The 15,511-nt window shown below is 43.5% G+C and overlaps 1 protein-coding gene across 5 annotated transcripts in view; it reads right to left on the bottom strand.

Annotated features, from left to right (window-relative positions):
- The window catches only part of DENND2B (DENN domain containing 2B), a 148,368-nt gene that overhangs the window by 51,429 nt on the left and 81,428 nt on the right, over positions 1-15,511 (bottom strand). For 4 of the 5 annotated variants that reach the window (XM_032853414.1, XM_032853415.1, XM_032853416.1 and 1 more), the window contains one exon: positions 296-400. In XM_032853414.1, coding sequence (XP_032709305.1) covers positions 296-375 — 80 coding nt within the window. In that variant the 5' untranslated portion in view covers positions 376-400. Of the gene's footprint in view, positions 1-295; positions 401-13,971; positions 14,173-15,511 lie in introns of those variants that run through there. The other variant, XM_032853417.1, reaches the window with a different exon arrangement.

Consider the following 15,511-nt stretch of genomic DNA (forward strand, 5'->3'; position numbering starts at 1 on the left):
AGCTCTTCTTTCTGGCTCAGTTCCTGGAGCTTTAGGCTCCTCCAATAGTACAAATCAAAGTCTGTAAAGGGTCCATTTGCTCTCTCCTATGGACACTTATACAACTGGAAAATGGCATAGATATTAGAGATGGGTTTTGCTTCATAGTCAGCACAACTTGGGCCCAGGTCATTCACCTGGACAAGTGTCAGAGTCATGACGATAAGCATTTATATTTTGGACTCAAGACATTTGGCTGCCCCTTGATGCCACCCTCCAGTGAACTCCATTCTCCCAAGAGTGCTCCCCTACTCACCTGCTCAGAGTCCCCCGAGGGGCCTTAGTGCCTCCAGCTCCGTGGGTGATGCTGGAATTCTTGTTGGCAGTCATGGTCATTTCTGCTCTCTGCAAACCCAGAGCCCTGCAAAGAAGACAAGGCCTATTAGCCAAGTTTCCACAGGCAGCCAAAAGTACCTCAAACATTTCCAGATGACCTCCAAAACTGCTAAGAGGGTTTCTGTGGCGGGTGGCAGGAACCACTTTCCCACATAGATTTAATTCCATGTGTTATAGCTTAAGAGCCTCAAGGGATCCCTCATCTGGTCTAGGCAATGAGTCTGTGAGCTAACACATAACTAATCACTTCACAGAAAATGACAAAACTCCATTTCCATCCTACCTCTTCTCATTTCTTAAAGATTCCCAAACTTCTAGCATGCCATAGAGCTTTGGCAAATTCATCCTATTTGCATACCTCCTGAATAACTATTTATTCAGTATTTTTCTTGAACCAACTTGAAACTAACTTGCTTGTCTTAAAGATTTAACCTTGTTCAATATAATTAATCATTTAGTCATTCAACAAATATTTACTGAGCACCTACGTCCTACGCACAACCATCCAACAAAGAATGAAACAAAGTCTCTGCCCTCAGGGAGATCACATCACAGGAAAAACAAACAATAAGCCTGCACATGTCACATGTGTGTGATACATCACTGTACATTTATGTATAATACGTATGATGATGATAAGTAGTATAAAGAAGAAAATGAAGCAAGGTAGAGGGACAGTGAAGATCTGTTATTTGAAATAGAAGGTTCAGGGAGGAATATTCTAACACAGTAACATTTGAGCCAACACCATAAAATTATGAGCTGTATTTTTTCTAATATTCATTAAAATTAAGTCAAAAAAACTGACAAAGTGAAAAAGGTCCATGCATGTACCATACAGAGTTAGCAAATATATCATTATTCTTTGGGGAACATTATTTCATGTTAAAATAATGAAAGAAGGAAAAAGGTTAAAACTTAAGAATACATCCAGATTGGAAATGAAGAAGTAGAATTATCTCTTATTTGCAGATGATATACTCATGTACACAGAAAATCCAAAGGAGTCCATTAAAAACTCTTAAACTAATATATAAAGTCAGGCAAGTTTGCAGGATACAGAGTAATATTTTAAAAATCAATTTTCCTTCCAACCACTGGCAATGAAAAATCTGAAAATGAAATCAAGAAAAACAATTCCATTAATAAGAGCAGAAAAAAATATTTCTAAGAATACTTACAAAAATACTTGGGAATAAATTTAGCAAAAGAAATGTAAGCCTTGTATAGTGCAAAGTATAAAACATCATTGAAAGAAATTAAAGAAGACATAAATAAATAGACATCCCATGTTCATGGATCAGAAAATTCAAAATCGTTAAGATGGCAATATTCCCCAAATTGATTTATAAATTGAACAGAATATCCATCAACTGCAGAAACTGACAAACTGGTCCTAAAATTTTATGGCAATCCAAGGGATTCAGAACAATCTTGAAAAAGAAGAATAAAGTTAGTGAACTCAGACTAATTCTAAAACATACTACAAAACTACAGTAATCAAGACAGTGTATACAGACATAAGAATAAAAACAGAGATCAAGGGAATAAAACTGAGAGTCCAGAAATAAACCCAAATGTTCGTGGTCAATTGGTTTTCAACAAGGATGCCAATACTATTCAATAGGGAAAGAATTCTTTTCAACCCATGATGCTAGGACAACTGGATATTCATATGCAAAAAGTAAAGTAGGACGCTTACCTTATACCATACAAAAATAAATAAATAAATAAATAAATAAGTAAAAATGGATCTCTGACCTAAATGTAACAGTAAAAAATTACAAAACCAAAGCTTAGAAGAAAACAGGGGTAAATCATTGTAACATGAGATTAGGCAATGGTTTCTTAGATCTGGTAACAAAAGGACCAGCACCAAAAAAAGACATAAACTGCATTATATCAAAATTAAAAATGTTTGTGCTATAAAAATGCCACCAAGAAATTGAAAAGACACCCATAAATGGGGGGGAAATTATTTGCAAATCATATATCTGCTAAGGAGCTTGTATCCAGAATGTATAAAGAATTCTTTCGATTCAATAACAAAGACAAACAACCCAATTAAAAACTGGACAAAGGATTTGAATAGGCATTTCTCCAAAGATATAAAATCAGCCAGTCAGCTGACAAAACAATCACCAGTCATCAGGGAAACAGAAATCCAAACTACAATGAAGTAATATAACCTCACACCCACCAGGATGGCTATAATGAAACAGACAGATAAAAACAAATGCTAATAAGGCTGTGCAGATACTGGAACCTTCATTTATTGCTGGCGAGAATGTACAATGGTGCAGCCATTTTGGAAAACAGTTCGGTGTTCAGAAAAGTTGTACAGAGTAACCATATGACCTCGCATGATCCACTCCTATGTCTATATCCAAGAGAAATAAAAACACTGTGCCCACAAAATGCCTATACACAAATGTTCATAACAGCATTATTCATAATAGCCAAAGAGTAGAAACAATCTAAATGTCCATCAATGGATGAAAGCATAAACCAAATGGGGTATATCCATACAATGGAACATTATTCAGACATAAAAAGGAATGAGAAGTAGTGATACACTCTATAATATGCAAGAACCCTGGTGCCATTTTTACAAAATGTCCAGAATAGACAAATCTATAGAGACAGAAAGTAAATTAGTGGTTGCCTAGGTTGGGTTGAAAGTGGCAGAAGAGGGAATGGCTGCAATAAGTATGGGTTTCTTTTTGAGGTGAAAAAAAAAGTACTGGAATTAGATCATGGTGATGGTTGCACAGCTCTGTGAATAAACTAAAAACAACAGAAATGTGCGATTTTTATAATATGTGAATTACATCTCAATATAGCCGTTAAAATAAAACCTAAGGGCAAAAAAAAATCTTTTAAGTGCGCTGGAGAGTGGATGTTAGAAAGAACACAAATGATACACCAAGCATTCCCAAAATGAAGTGCACTGGGATGGGAAAGTTAAACAGATTTATTTACAGCCACTAAAAGACCTTATTACTAGAGGCCATCTTACTTATTACCTTGGTGCAAATAAGTGATTGGTCTCGGTGACAAGAAAACCAAACCTAAGCCTCACTTTTATCCTTCACAAAGTAGATAAAAGCTTTCTCTAGTTGTTGGTGGGGGGAATCTTTATAAACCTAAGTATACAGCATGTTAGTGATGATGACGATGATGATGATGATACTGAGGATAAGCAGAAGTCAAGCCTGCCACCAGAGCCTCTGTGCACACCGGCTCTCATGAGATTTTTATCTGCCCCAACCCAGTGCCAAGTGAAGTGCTTGGCATATGGCTGTGTGTGCAACAGAAGAAGGAGAAGAGAGGCAGCCTCTGGAAGCTTTCCCAGGCCAGCTCTCAGGGTCCTCAGGGAGCACAGTGCCCATGGTAACAATGGTCACAATAACCATCATAACCCATCAAAACAACACTAGACTTGCTCTAGCAGCTCCAGGGCAAGTCCTCAGGGAAAGGGCAGAAGATCTGTGGAAAGACCAGAAACTGAAAGATATTAAAATAACATGATAAAAAATATATTCTTTCTTTCCCCGAATTTCCGATCTAAGGAGGGTGGGCCCACTGCTCAGAAATGCTTTCATGTCGTTGAATATGAGAACACAGAGCCAACTTAGTAAGAAGGAAAAATACAGATGACTCTGACATTTGCTTGGGCCAAGAAGAAAAAGCCTGGGAAGAGGTAACCAAGAGAGGAGTGGATCAAAATTTCTACGAGGCCCATGGCAAGGATTCTTGATCACACTTCTGCAAGAGCACAGCTGCTATTCTCAAAAAAGTAGCCTTGGAGTTCAGGCATGTTGGGCAGGCCCCGCCGAAAACCCCAGACAGGCCCATTCTGTCAGAAGAAGAGAGATGCCAACTTGTCATCCTTCCTCCCACCTGCTCTCTCTAGGCCAGGTCTGTGAGATCAGGGAATAATCTAGGGGCTTGAGAAACTAAGGACCAGGCTAACCCTTTACACCTGAAGCTGAGACTTGCACACTGCGCATGGATGGCTTCCAGGGGGACACTGCTTCTTCCAGGGCCCTAAGAGCAACTCCAGGCTCTCAGCTAGTCTTTCAGTTTGACATCTCAGCTAGCCTGGCTGCACGGAGAGAAGATACTCCCAGTAGAGGAAATACCCATTGGGAATGGAGCAGAGAAGGGGGCTGAGAGGCTGTTTTGTTAGTTCTCAGGCCCTTCGATGCAAAGTCCAGGCAGAAACTTCATGTTTAGAAAATGAAATTGTTCAGTTAGCATCTATCACCAGTCATGAGTAGCTCAAAAACCCAACTCTGACAAATTATAGACAACCATCTGAAAAGTCAGGACTGTCCAGAAAAAGGACTATATATAATAAGGTACTCCTAAAATTGTTCTACAAACTCTGCATTGAGACGAGACAAAGAAACCACTAACCCTGGTACTTGAGGGGCAGCAGGAAGAACACCTGACTTGGGGTCAGATAACTAATTCCAACCCTGCCTCCACCAACTGGTAGTTAAGTGACATTGCACAAGTGAGTTTCAAAGACTCAACTTTTTCACCCTAAGAGCAATAATAATAACATGATCTACCTCATGTGATTGCCTGGCACAGAAGCTTAATAAATGGTTTTTCTTCCAGGTCATGCTGCTCGAGGTATTTGGAAAACAACCAGTCCATTCCCGGCCTTGAGTCATCTTTAAACTCCCTGTTACTACTGTCATTCAATACATTTGCTCTATGCAAGCACTGTGCAAAGGCACTAGGATATAAAAACATTCAGACACGGTCTCTGCCCTCGGAGGATATAACTATAAAGGGAGAAGAGTCAGGTAAAAACTGGACCCTGGGAATGCCTCATAGGGAGGTGACATTTGAAGTAGGCCTTAACCTATTTGTTACCCATGGTAGAGGACCTCGGGAAAGGCAAAGGTACATTTATTAAGACATGTTCCTAAATTCTTTCTGTAACAGCTGAAGTTATAAGCACTTCACATGTATTAAATCACTTCATCCTAGGAACAACCCTAAGAAGTAGATACTATTATTATTTACATGTTACCAAGAAAATCAAGGTACAGAGCACTTAAACAGCTTGCCTTGAGTCACTAGGCTAGAAAGTGGCCCAGCAGGAATTTGAGCCAGGTAGCCTGCACCAGTGCCCCAGCTTGGAGCCAGGACTCTGTATTACCTCTAATCATCTTCTAATTCAGCTCTCACCGCTCTCCAGGACAAGTTTTCTAATCAGGAAATTTAGGTTCAGAGAGATTGAATGGCCCGAGATCACTCACCTAGTGAACGAACAGGGCAGGAATGTGGGCACAGCTCTGTCTGACTCCGCTATCTACTTACCCTCCTTCACATCAAAGGGGCATTTATTAAATTAGAGTCCCAGGGCCCACCTCTACCTCCTGAATGGAAATCTATAGGAATAGGGCCTAGGAATTTGCATTTTAAGCTAGTTTATATACCTGTAAGGGTGAAAGCTTGTGTCCTACTGCTTTCTGAGGACTTGGAAAGGTACAAAGGTCACTACTGACCATCTTCCTAAGGTTTCCCAGCTGCAAGCAAATAAAAGATGGATATTCTTTTAGTCCCTTATCCTCCTCCCACCCCTCAGCTTCTTCCACCCTGCACAGGAACCACCAACCTTCAACGACAGAGAGCAGGTCCAACATGAGGTCCGGTGATAGCATTATCAATGTCTCCTCTAAACAGTTCCTCAATTTTCTGGTGCTCAATACTCCTGTATCTCAGAGCAACTCTTCCTGCCACCCACCTCTGGTAGCTAACATCTGCCTTCTGCACTTTCTCCTCACTTTTGACTCCTAGGAGAAAGAGTTTATACCTGAAGACATTGCTGATGGTTTGTAAGAGCAAAAATAAGTCTCATCTGGCCTTCCCTTTATTTTTAAGAAATTTTAATTAGTTACCAAACATTTTAAAAAGTGGATAGGTACAAATAAAATACAAATAAAAAGTCAGACTGGCCTTTCTCTTGAAAACTTAGAAAATCTGATGTCACTGTCTGCATTTCTGCGTGGCCACAGCTGACTAGACTGAGTAAAAGGGGCCCATTTAGATGCAGCAAGCTCTCTCCAACTTATAGCTGTCCCTCCCCACCCGGTGCCTGCCACTGGCCAGCTGACTCTCCATCAGCAGGTGAGTGCTGTAGCCCTAGACTAAGTCCCAGCAGGGGAGGGTTAAGAGGTACTGTACCAGGAACATGCTTCCAGTGGAGCAACTACACGAAGTCTCTGGACAGCTGGGCCTACGTAGTGCAGGGAAGAGGAGGCTTTTTCAGCGCAGGGCACACTACATCTGAGCCATTTGAAACCCCCCTTCCCATCTATTCTCCTTACTGCCACTGGAGGAAAGACCTCTGGAAGGCTCCTAGCTTTAGCCTGGGCCAGCCATCATCTTGCAACTCTCTCTCTCCCACTCCTTCTCCCTATAATCCAATCCCATGACCACAAATGCTCTCCTGAAGGTCCAGAAAGCGATCCATCAGGTCAGGCTCTGCAGGGCACGCCTTCCAAGGGATGCCCAACCTCTAAGAATAAGCCTTCCTATCCCAGACAAAACAAAAAAAAAGTTCCCCCTTGTTTAGGTGATATTTCTAAATTTCTGTGTGATACTTTCTCATGGGCCTAACTGTGGACAAAGAAGACATCTTGACCCTGAAGGAGGAGACATTTGAATCAGCATTTGGTGATGAGGAACAGAGAGCAGCATTTGGATGGAAGAGTCCCATTCTGCTGGGGTTAAAGTTGCCCTGTAGAGGAAACACAGACCCTGCCAAGCCCTCCGCTTTACTGGTCCAGGTAAGAAGTCAAGATATCTGACAAAGGAAACCTCTAAACCACATCAGAGAATTTCTGCTAACTGCATTCCACTAATTTCTTAAGCAATCTCCCCTGTGGACGTGGCAGCCTGGAGGGAAGGAAGAGGTGGGAAAGGGAACAGAGCTCTATGTGCGCACTGAGACCCTGGAGACTGCACAGCTCCATACAGCTGTGGTCTGACCACGGTGAGGTCAGCACACCCACACCCCCAGCCCAGGGAACACCTGCTCAGACCCTCCTTCCCCTCTTACTGACTCCCTCCTGCAACCCTTCATCTGTGCAGGTCCTTGGCCAAGAAAAGGAACAGACAGACCAGCAGCTCCCCCAGAGGAGGGCTTAGGTCTTTAATTTCCTCCTTCAAAAGTCCCAGCAAGCAACGCTGGCACTACCAGCTTCTGGGAGGGTCATCACTAGAATGAGTTCCTTTTAACCACCCAGACCAGAGTTCTCAAACGTGTGAGTGTTTGAGCTTTCCCTTCTCTCTGGCAGATGTCCTGGCCTTGGGCTAAGGTGGCAAGGGCTGTGTCTCCCTTTCCTGGCTCTGCCTGGACTAACAGCTCACAGGCTCAGCCTCTGCTGTTTGGGATTCCTAGGCTGTTCAGCCACACCGCTCTCCTACCATGCTGGCCCCCTCTGTCCCCACCTGGCTGAGAAAGCTAGAGGGCAGTTTTAGCTCTTCCCTAGGTCCTCAACTTAATGTCAACTGACTTTTTAACTGATGACAAAAGAGGATCCCTAAAGAGTTGAAAGCAACGGTGATAAGGGGTCCTAGAAATTCCACACTGGCCGTATCCTTTAAAGTGCACTCCTCTTCCCAAGGTCACAGCTGCTATAAAACTGTGAAAAGGGAGTTTTCCAACCGTGGCTGCCACCCAGTTGGACTGTCAATGGCAAGGCTTTTCCTCCTCCCATCCCTCAGCTGATTTTGTCCACCTTGGGGCTTTCAGTCAATCCTCTCACAACGTCACTATTACCTTCTGGAACGGTGCTGCAGTAGCTGGTTCTCATCCAACACACCCACAAGAAGAGGCTGTTCCTGGGAAATCTGCTTTCATCTCATTCATATGGGTTTCTCCTCCTTCATCCCCCTTCTCCTCCCCTCCATTCCCAATTCATTTCTCATTGCTTATCTGCGCACAACCTATCTTTGGCTCTGCTGTGACTAAAAGCAAGGGTTTCCAAGGGAAAGGGGACAAAGTGGGCTCGGAGGTTGGGTGGGTGGGCAATGGAAGCTTTAGAACGGGAGCCAGGACTGATTTTCTCCACTCTATCCCATGCTTCCCTCCAAAATGCCAGACCCTGTTTCTCTTTTACTATTTCTACATACCTTATACCTTGGAGCTTCTCCATTCCAGCCCCAAGTTCTGGGATTCTAGGTCCAGAAGGCCCTTCAAGCAAAAATGTCAAGGGGATTATGAGCCTGGTCAAGTGGAGAGGAACTGAGATTTGGTTTGTTTTTACAGGCCCCTTATGAGGCTGAAATCCTCTCAACCAGCCACGGAAAAAGATGGGTTTGTTTTTTGTTGTTTTTTTTTTTTTTTTTCTGTTGTTGTTGAATAATAATCAGAAAAAAATTAAGCTCTTTCCATCTCTTCACTGTCCATTTATCACTCCCACATCCTCTTTCCCAACCCTCCTCTTCAAAGAGGCCTATAAGTTTGGGTTTTCAACCTCAACCATTTTGTCCTTTTTCCTGCCAGATGGTCCTTCTCCACTTCAGTACAGATTGTGTGGAGGCTGAAAGCTGGGTTTAAATGTTTCCTGAAAGCCTGAAAAGGGGTGAGGGCTTGTGAGGCAATTCCAGGCCAAAGGAAATCTGGTGGCTTCCAAGATAGTTTTAAAAACCCAGACACAGTCTGCAAACTCAGCCTCTCAGCAAGCAGCTGAACTCAACTCTGCCAGGACAACGGAGCCTACTCTGTCCAATGACTTGGCAAATGTGGAAAAAGAAAGTAGAACAGAGTCTTGCCCCACAAGGAGCCCTGCTCCTGGGGGCTAACCACTGCCCTCTTTCACTTTGGTGAGAGGAGCCTATGGGTCCATCATCATGATGTTGATTAAAAGGCCGCACCCCCTACCTCATACCAGCGCCTTCCCTCCAGCCAGCCACAGCAGACTAGTTGTCATTTCCTGCACACACCAGGAACGTTCATTGGTTTTATTCAACCGATTCCTTCTAACTTGATGTCCTCCTCCCCCATTCTTTCTTAAATATTTGGTTCAAATGTCAACTTTCTGAAGCCTTTCCAGATCCTGAATCTTGACCACCTTCTCACCCCTCCCACGTTCTCCAATCTAGCTGAACTCAACCTGATTGATGGCAAGATGCCGCCCTGCTCTGAAAAACACACCATCCACAAGCCAACTTTCTCAGAAGGCAACTAGGAAGTAGTAAGGGCCAAAGGGACTGGGCAAGTCTCAATATTGCCATTCTCCTATCTGTAGCATGGGGAGAACGCCCCACCTCTATAATGAGAATATGGAGACCAACTAGACGCCATCTCCAAAAACAGAGGCCACTCAGAACCAAGAGGAACACATCTGAGGTCTCTAGGCAATGGGTTACCTTTCCCCCAACTCTCAGCCTTCAAATTTTTTCCTTGTCCTTATTCTTCTAGCTGATTTTGCTTCCGGTTTCACTGAGAAAATGGAAACTAACACAATACACCCTCAATAAACTACCACTGGCGTTAGTGCAGATCTTGTCACTTCTCTGCTGAAAACCTTGAAAGGGCTCCCAATCACTCCAAGTAAAAGCCAAAGTCTTTACAATGAATCACAAGGCCCTGATCAGCTGAGGCCCCATGATTTCTTTGACCTAACTTCAACTACTCTTCCCCTTACTCTTTCCAACCAGTCCCACTGTCCCCTTATTACTTCCTCAAACATATGAGGCACAGTGCTACCTCAGGGCCTTCATACCTGCCATGCCCTGTAACTAGGGCACACCCCTGAGAAAGCCTGCTCCCTCTTCCTCCAGGACTTTGGTCAGATGCCACCTTCTTAGTGAGGACTTCCCTAACCACATTGTAAAAAATTAATATTAACAAAATTCTTACCAAAAAGCCTTCCTCAAGGTGCCTGGCTAGCTCAGTCAGTAAAATGTGCAACTCTTGATCTGGGGTTGTGAGTTTGAGTCCCATGCCAGGTGTGAAGATTACTTAAAAATAAAATTAAAAAAAAAAAAAAAAACAGGGGCAGCTGAGAGGCTCAGTGGGTTAAGAATCAGACTCTTGATTTCAGCTCAGGTCATGATCTCAGGGTCATGAGACTGAGCCCCACATGGAGCCCTCCATCAGGCTCCACACTCATGCAGGGAGTCTGCTTGAGATTCTCTCTATCCCTCTCCTACTCCCCGTTCCGCTCCAATGCTCTCTTGCATGAGTGCTCTCTCTCTTTCTCAAATAAATAAATAAATCTTAAAATTAAAAAAAAAAAAAAGAAAAATAAAAAAACAAAAAACCTTCCTCCATCCTGCTGCCCCTCAGCACTCCTATTCCCCACTTTCTGGTCTATTTGCCACCAGTTTAGAGTGACTCTCCCTGGGCAGGGTTAACAGCTTTGGGATCTGTTATCCAGGCCCATCTTCCAATCCCACCAGTCTTCCCAGTTCAGTCTGACCTACCTGCAAAAATCATACCCACTCAGAAAACTCAAAAGGGGACAGTCTTCTGACTGGCCAAAAGATTCAGCCCAGGGGTGGCTCAGCCCAAAAACTCACCTGAAATTGCTCTCTGCAAAGATTACAATGATTTCCCAATTGTAAAATGCAAGTGTCCTTTCTGTGGATCTTAAAGAATTACAGGACCTTCCTTTTCTGATGTCTACTGTTTTGGATACAACTCATCAGCCCTGTCTGAGGCACTGTAATGTAGTTAACTCTCAATCAGGAATATACTCGCTAAGGGATTCACAATCTGCCCACAATATCTTTATGCTCATCAAAAGAGGAAACAGGTTGAAGAAGGGTGGGAAATACTGTCAGAAAAGCAGAGCAAAGGGACAGGTGTGGGCATCCAAGGCTTTCATTCATTTACTTCTTCAAACCCCTTGAGAACATCTTCCCAGCCAAGCCCCCATGCTACTGTGATTTACTCTTGCCTCTGAACAGCAAGCCATCCTGCCCCAGTTAGACTGAAAAGGATTTGGTACAATGTAACAAGAACTGTGAAAGTAGTATGAACACAGAGCTCTGGGAGCAAGGAGAAAGACACCTAATCAGGTGGACAGAATGGATTTCAGGGAGGGCTTCCGGAAGGGACAGGGAGTGACACTGGGCTGAGTCTTGCAGGCCTTGGGAAAGAAAGATAAAGAACGCAGACGAGGAACACTGAAAGCAGAAGAAAAACCTCAAGCAAAAGCCAAGGAGACAGACGTTGGAGTAGGCTGAGATTTCTTCAACAGGACTCAAAAAATGATAACCTAAGGAAAAACACTGATAAATTCAGCTACATTAAATAAGAACTCTGTTCATTTTATGTTTTAAGATTTTATTTATTTATTTGATAGAAAGACAGCGAGAGGGAACACAAGCAGAGGGAGTGGGAGAGGGAGAAGCAGTCTTCCTAGCAGAGTAGAGAGCCTGATGTGGGGATTGATCCCAGGACTCCAGGATCATGACCTGAGCCAAAGGCAGACACTTAAGGACTGAACCATCCAGGCACCCCAAGAACTCTGTTCATTTTTAAAATGCCATTTAGAGAGTAAGAAAGGGACCTACACAGTGGGTACACGGGTTACAGGGCTCAGCAGATCTGGGAACATCAGATATACAAAGTTATCAAGAAGAAACAGAGTCACTCTCATACTACAGATCTTGGCCAGATCTATAGGGTTGAATTTCCCTTTGGAGAACAGCCCTTTCTCAATTTTGGAAGGTAGTAGAAGAAAGTACACATATACTGTCAGGCTCTGCTGGCTCCATGCATGCATTTATTTCTTTTTTTTCTTTCTTTTTTTTTTTTTTTTTAAGGTTTTTTTTTTTTTTTTTACCAAGGAGGAACAGAGTACAAGTTGGGGGAGGGTTAAGGGGAGAGGGAGAAGCAGACTCCCCGCTGAGCAGGAAGCCTGACCCTTGGCTCAATCCTAGGACCCTGAGATTAAGACCTGAGCCCAAGTCAGACACTTTACTGACTGAGCCACCCAGGCGCCCCATGCATTTATCTCATTTAATCTAGCTGTCAGTATTTCTATTTTATGGATGAAGACTGAGGCTCAGGTTAAGAAATTTGCCCAGGGTCTCACAGAAAGTGGCAGACACCGGAGTCTAGAGAGTTTGGCACTGAGTTCTATAATTGATACCAGAGCATGTCTGTCCCTTGGTATTTGTCATCTCTTGTGGCAAGAAGCCATCCTCCATCCCAAGTATACCCCTGCAGCCCAGATTATCTGGATAGAGTTAGAAAAGGATATTAGCAGAGGTCCCACATACGGTCCCCCTCAAACTCTTGGTGTTAAAACCTCATTTTTCTTTAAGCCATTTAGTTCAGAGGGCCTGGAATCAACACAAAATAAATATCAGAAATGCTCCTCTAGTGCTGCTCTTTAGAACTTTTCTCTTCATCATTCTTCCCCACCTAGAGATGGAGAGATGGAAGCTCTCACAAACACAGACCCTGGTCAAAGAAAGGCCTTCCCCTAAAATGCAGTCACACTGGAGCAGAGACGGCAGGTATGGGGACTCTGTCCACCCATCTGTCCAATTTCTTTCAGAGTCATGATGGGGACAGAATTTGCTTCTTTTTCCTCCTTTAAACAAAGCAAGTGCTACTTGTTGATTGCAGGTCTGTGGTTCTCAAACTGTGTGCTATGGGACCCTAGAGCACTACAATGAACTCACAGGGGTGCTGCAAAATATTTTAATTCTTTGAGGGAAACAGAGCAGTATTTAACATTTGTTGGACACCCCACAAATTCACACTTTTAACATCAGATTGCACTACATTCTTTTCAGTGATGTCATTTCTTTGCGAAACTGGGTTATCAGTACTTGACAAAAAGCAAGTACCCTGTGCAAAGCAATATAGAACAGGAAATGAGGATGGCAATACTCACTCTGATTCCACGATGTATTCTTTTTTTACTATAGTAAAATGTTGCATTTCCAGTGTACAACATAGTGATTCTACAAGTTCCTACAGTATGCCATGTTCATTGCAAGCACAGCCTCGATCTGTCCCCATACAAAGAAGTGAGATGTTGTATAGGGCCCAGTCCGTCCCATTAGTTAGTAACTGTGATAATTTAAGAATGAAATACAAATATTTTTCCTTTCAATTTATGTGTATAATTTTTTTCAAATGACGACTCAGTTGTTATGATATAAGCTCTTACCAGATGGTTTAGACCTAAATGCTTCACAAATGAAGCTTAGGTGTTTCTTTTGGCCTATGGACACTGTTAGAATTAAATTAAATTAAAAACATTACTGAAACGCCACGGGCCCAGGAACTGAGAAAGTCTGGGAAGCTCGGCAGCAGGCATCTCTGCATCAAGGAGCCAAGGAGGAGTTCCCAGGGCGGGCCCAACCCGGTCCCAGAAGGAGGCAGGCAGCGAACACTCAGGTCTATGAAGGGCACACTCGGGCACACAGCGGCTGACAGAACAGCTGCCCACCCCCCCACCCCATCCCATGCCTGAAGAGAAGTGGTTGCACACCAGCTCCCTCTCAGCTAAGAACCAGGGCACATCTGTGCCAGCTTCACCCCAGGCTCCCAGGATCTCCTCTGAACTCCCTCCCTAAAAACCTCTATTCAGCACTGACCTCGTGAACAAAACCCAAAGCCAGCCCAGAAGCCAGCCAGGCTGGCAGGGGACTTCCACACATGCTCGGACTTGGGCAATGTCCACAAATCAAACCATTAATCCACAGAGAGAGGGAGCAATGGGAATCTGAGTGAGGGCTTCACTGACAGACAGCCCATCCACAGAAAGGCCAGCTGGGCTTTTTGGGTGAAGATTTGCACGAAAATAACTCCTTTGTTCCCAAGGAGTCTCTTGCCTGCTCTACTCCCTCCCTCCATTCTTCCCTGAAGTCATAATCCTCAGTTGGTGACATCACTGCAGTTGATACAATAGCTAACCATGGTGATGTCACAAGACTCAACTTTTGTCATTTGGGGTGGGGGGTTGGGATACAGAATGGGACAAAGGGTTGGAACAGAATAAAGTTACAGAACTGGAATTTGCTTTTTCATGCTAATTTCCCTGTAAATGAAGAGCGGTGACTCAGAAAAGGAAAGGCAAACTGCTGGCAGCAAGGCTGTATGCAGACTGTCTATATCAACTGGAGAGTGGTAGGGGTGAGGGGTGAAGGCAAAAAGGAGACAAAAGAAAGGAGTTTTCACTTTTAGGATTAGCCAGCCAAATATGAAGATGTTCTCAGTCTGGCCAAGTCCAGGACCTTCTCTTCCCATCACCCGGGCCCAGAGCAAGCAGAGAAAAGTGGAAATGCAGAAAGGCTCCAGGCTGGAATGGTCTCTGGAACTTAATGTTTGGGATACTGTGTTGAGTTCTGGACTCCACGCTGTCAAAGGGACAGACTCGGTTTGGACTGAATCCTGAGGATAGCAACCAGGATGGAAGGGGCACTCAGAGGCATGTCACGGGAGAAATGACTAAAGGAATGGAGAATGTTTACCCTGGAGAAGACAAGACGGGATGGAGGAAGAGGGTAATTGCCTTGAGAATTCTGAAAGGCTCTCATGTGAAAAAGGGATTATATGTGTTTTCTATGGCCCCCAAAGAGACCTCAGACATGAGAAGATCTAGAATGGACAAAATGAGGGAGAATTTTTTATTCCTAAATTCCAGATAAAGACTATAAGTTCTTTCTAATTCCCAATTTCTTCATTGAGACTATGTTCTTGAGGACAAGGACTGTCTTGTTCACTGTAGTATATTCCAGAACTTAGGGTAAATATCACACAGTAGGTGCTTATTAATAGCTGTCAAATAAATGAACAAATGAAGCTATAAGCAATGGTCTGTGGAAGTTGTGGTGTTCACAGGGGCTCACTCTTTCAAAAGGTTATTTTTTTAATCCATGCCACTCAATTAAGATGCTGGGGAATAACAGCAGTGAATGAGGTAGAAAAGGTTATTCTATTTCCCCTTTCCCCCTGCTTTGTAGTTTAGCACAGAGGACATGTAAGGTCCCTTCCCTATTGAGATTCCTTGGTTTTAGAGATGACTAAAAAAATTGAAACTGGGAGGAAAGAGGACCCCAAAAGCCACAGATGAACCCTACCTACCACCTCTACTGCTACTAACAAGCTTAGAAATCTAGACTGAGCTCAGGCTGC

The sequence above is a fragment of the Lontra canadensis genome, unplaced genomic scaffold (assembly GCF_010015895.1).
Source record: "Lontra canadensis isolate GAN:19392208 unplaced genomic scaffold, GSC_riverotter_1.0 scaffold7, whole genome shotgun sequence".
In the NCBI taxonomy this organism is placed as follows: Eukaryota; Metazoa; Chordata; class Mammalia; order Carnivora; family Mustelidae; genus Lontra; species Lontra canadensis.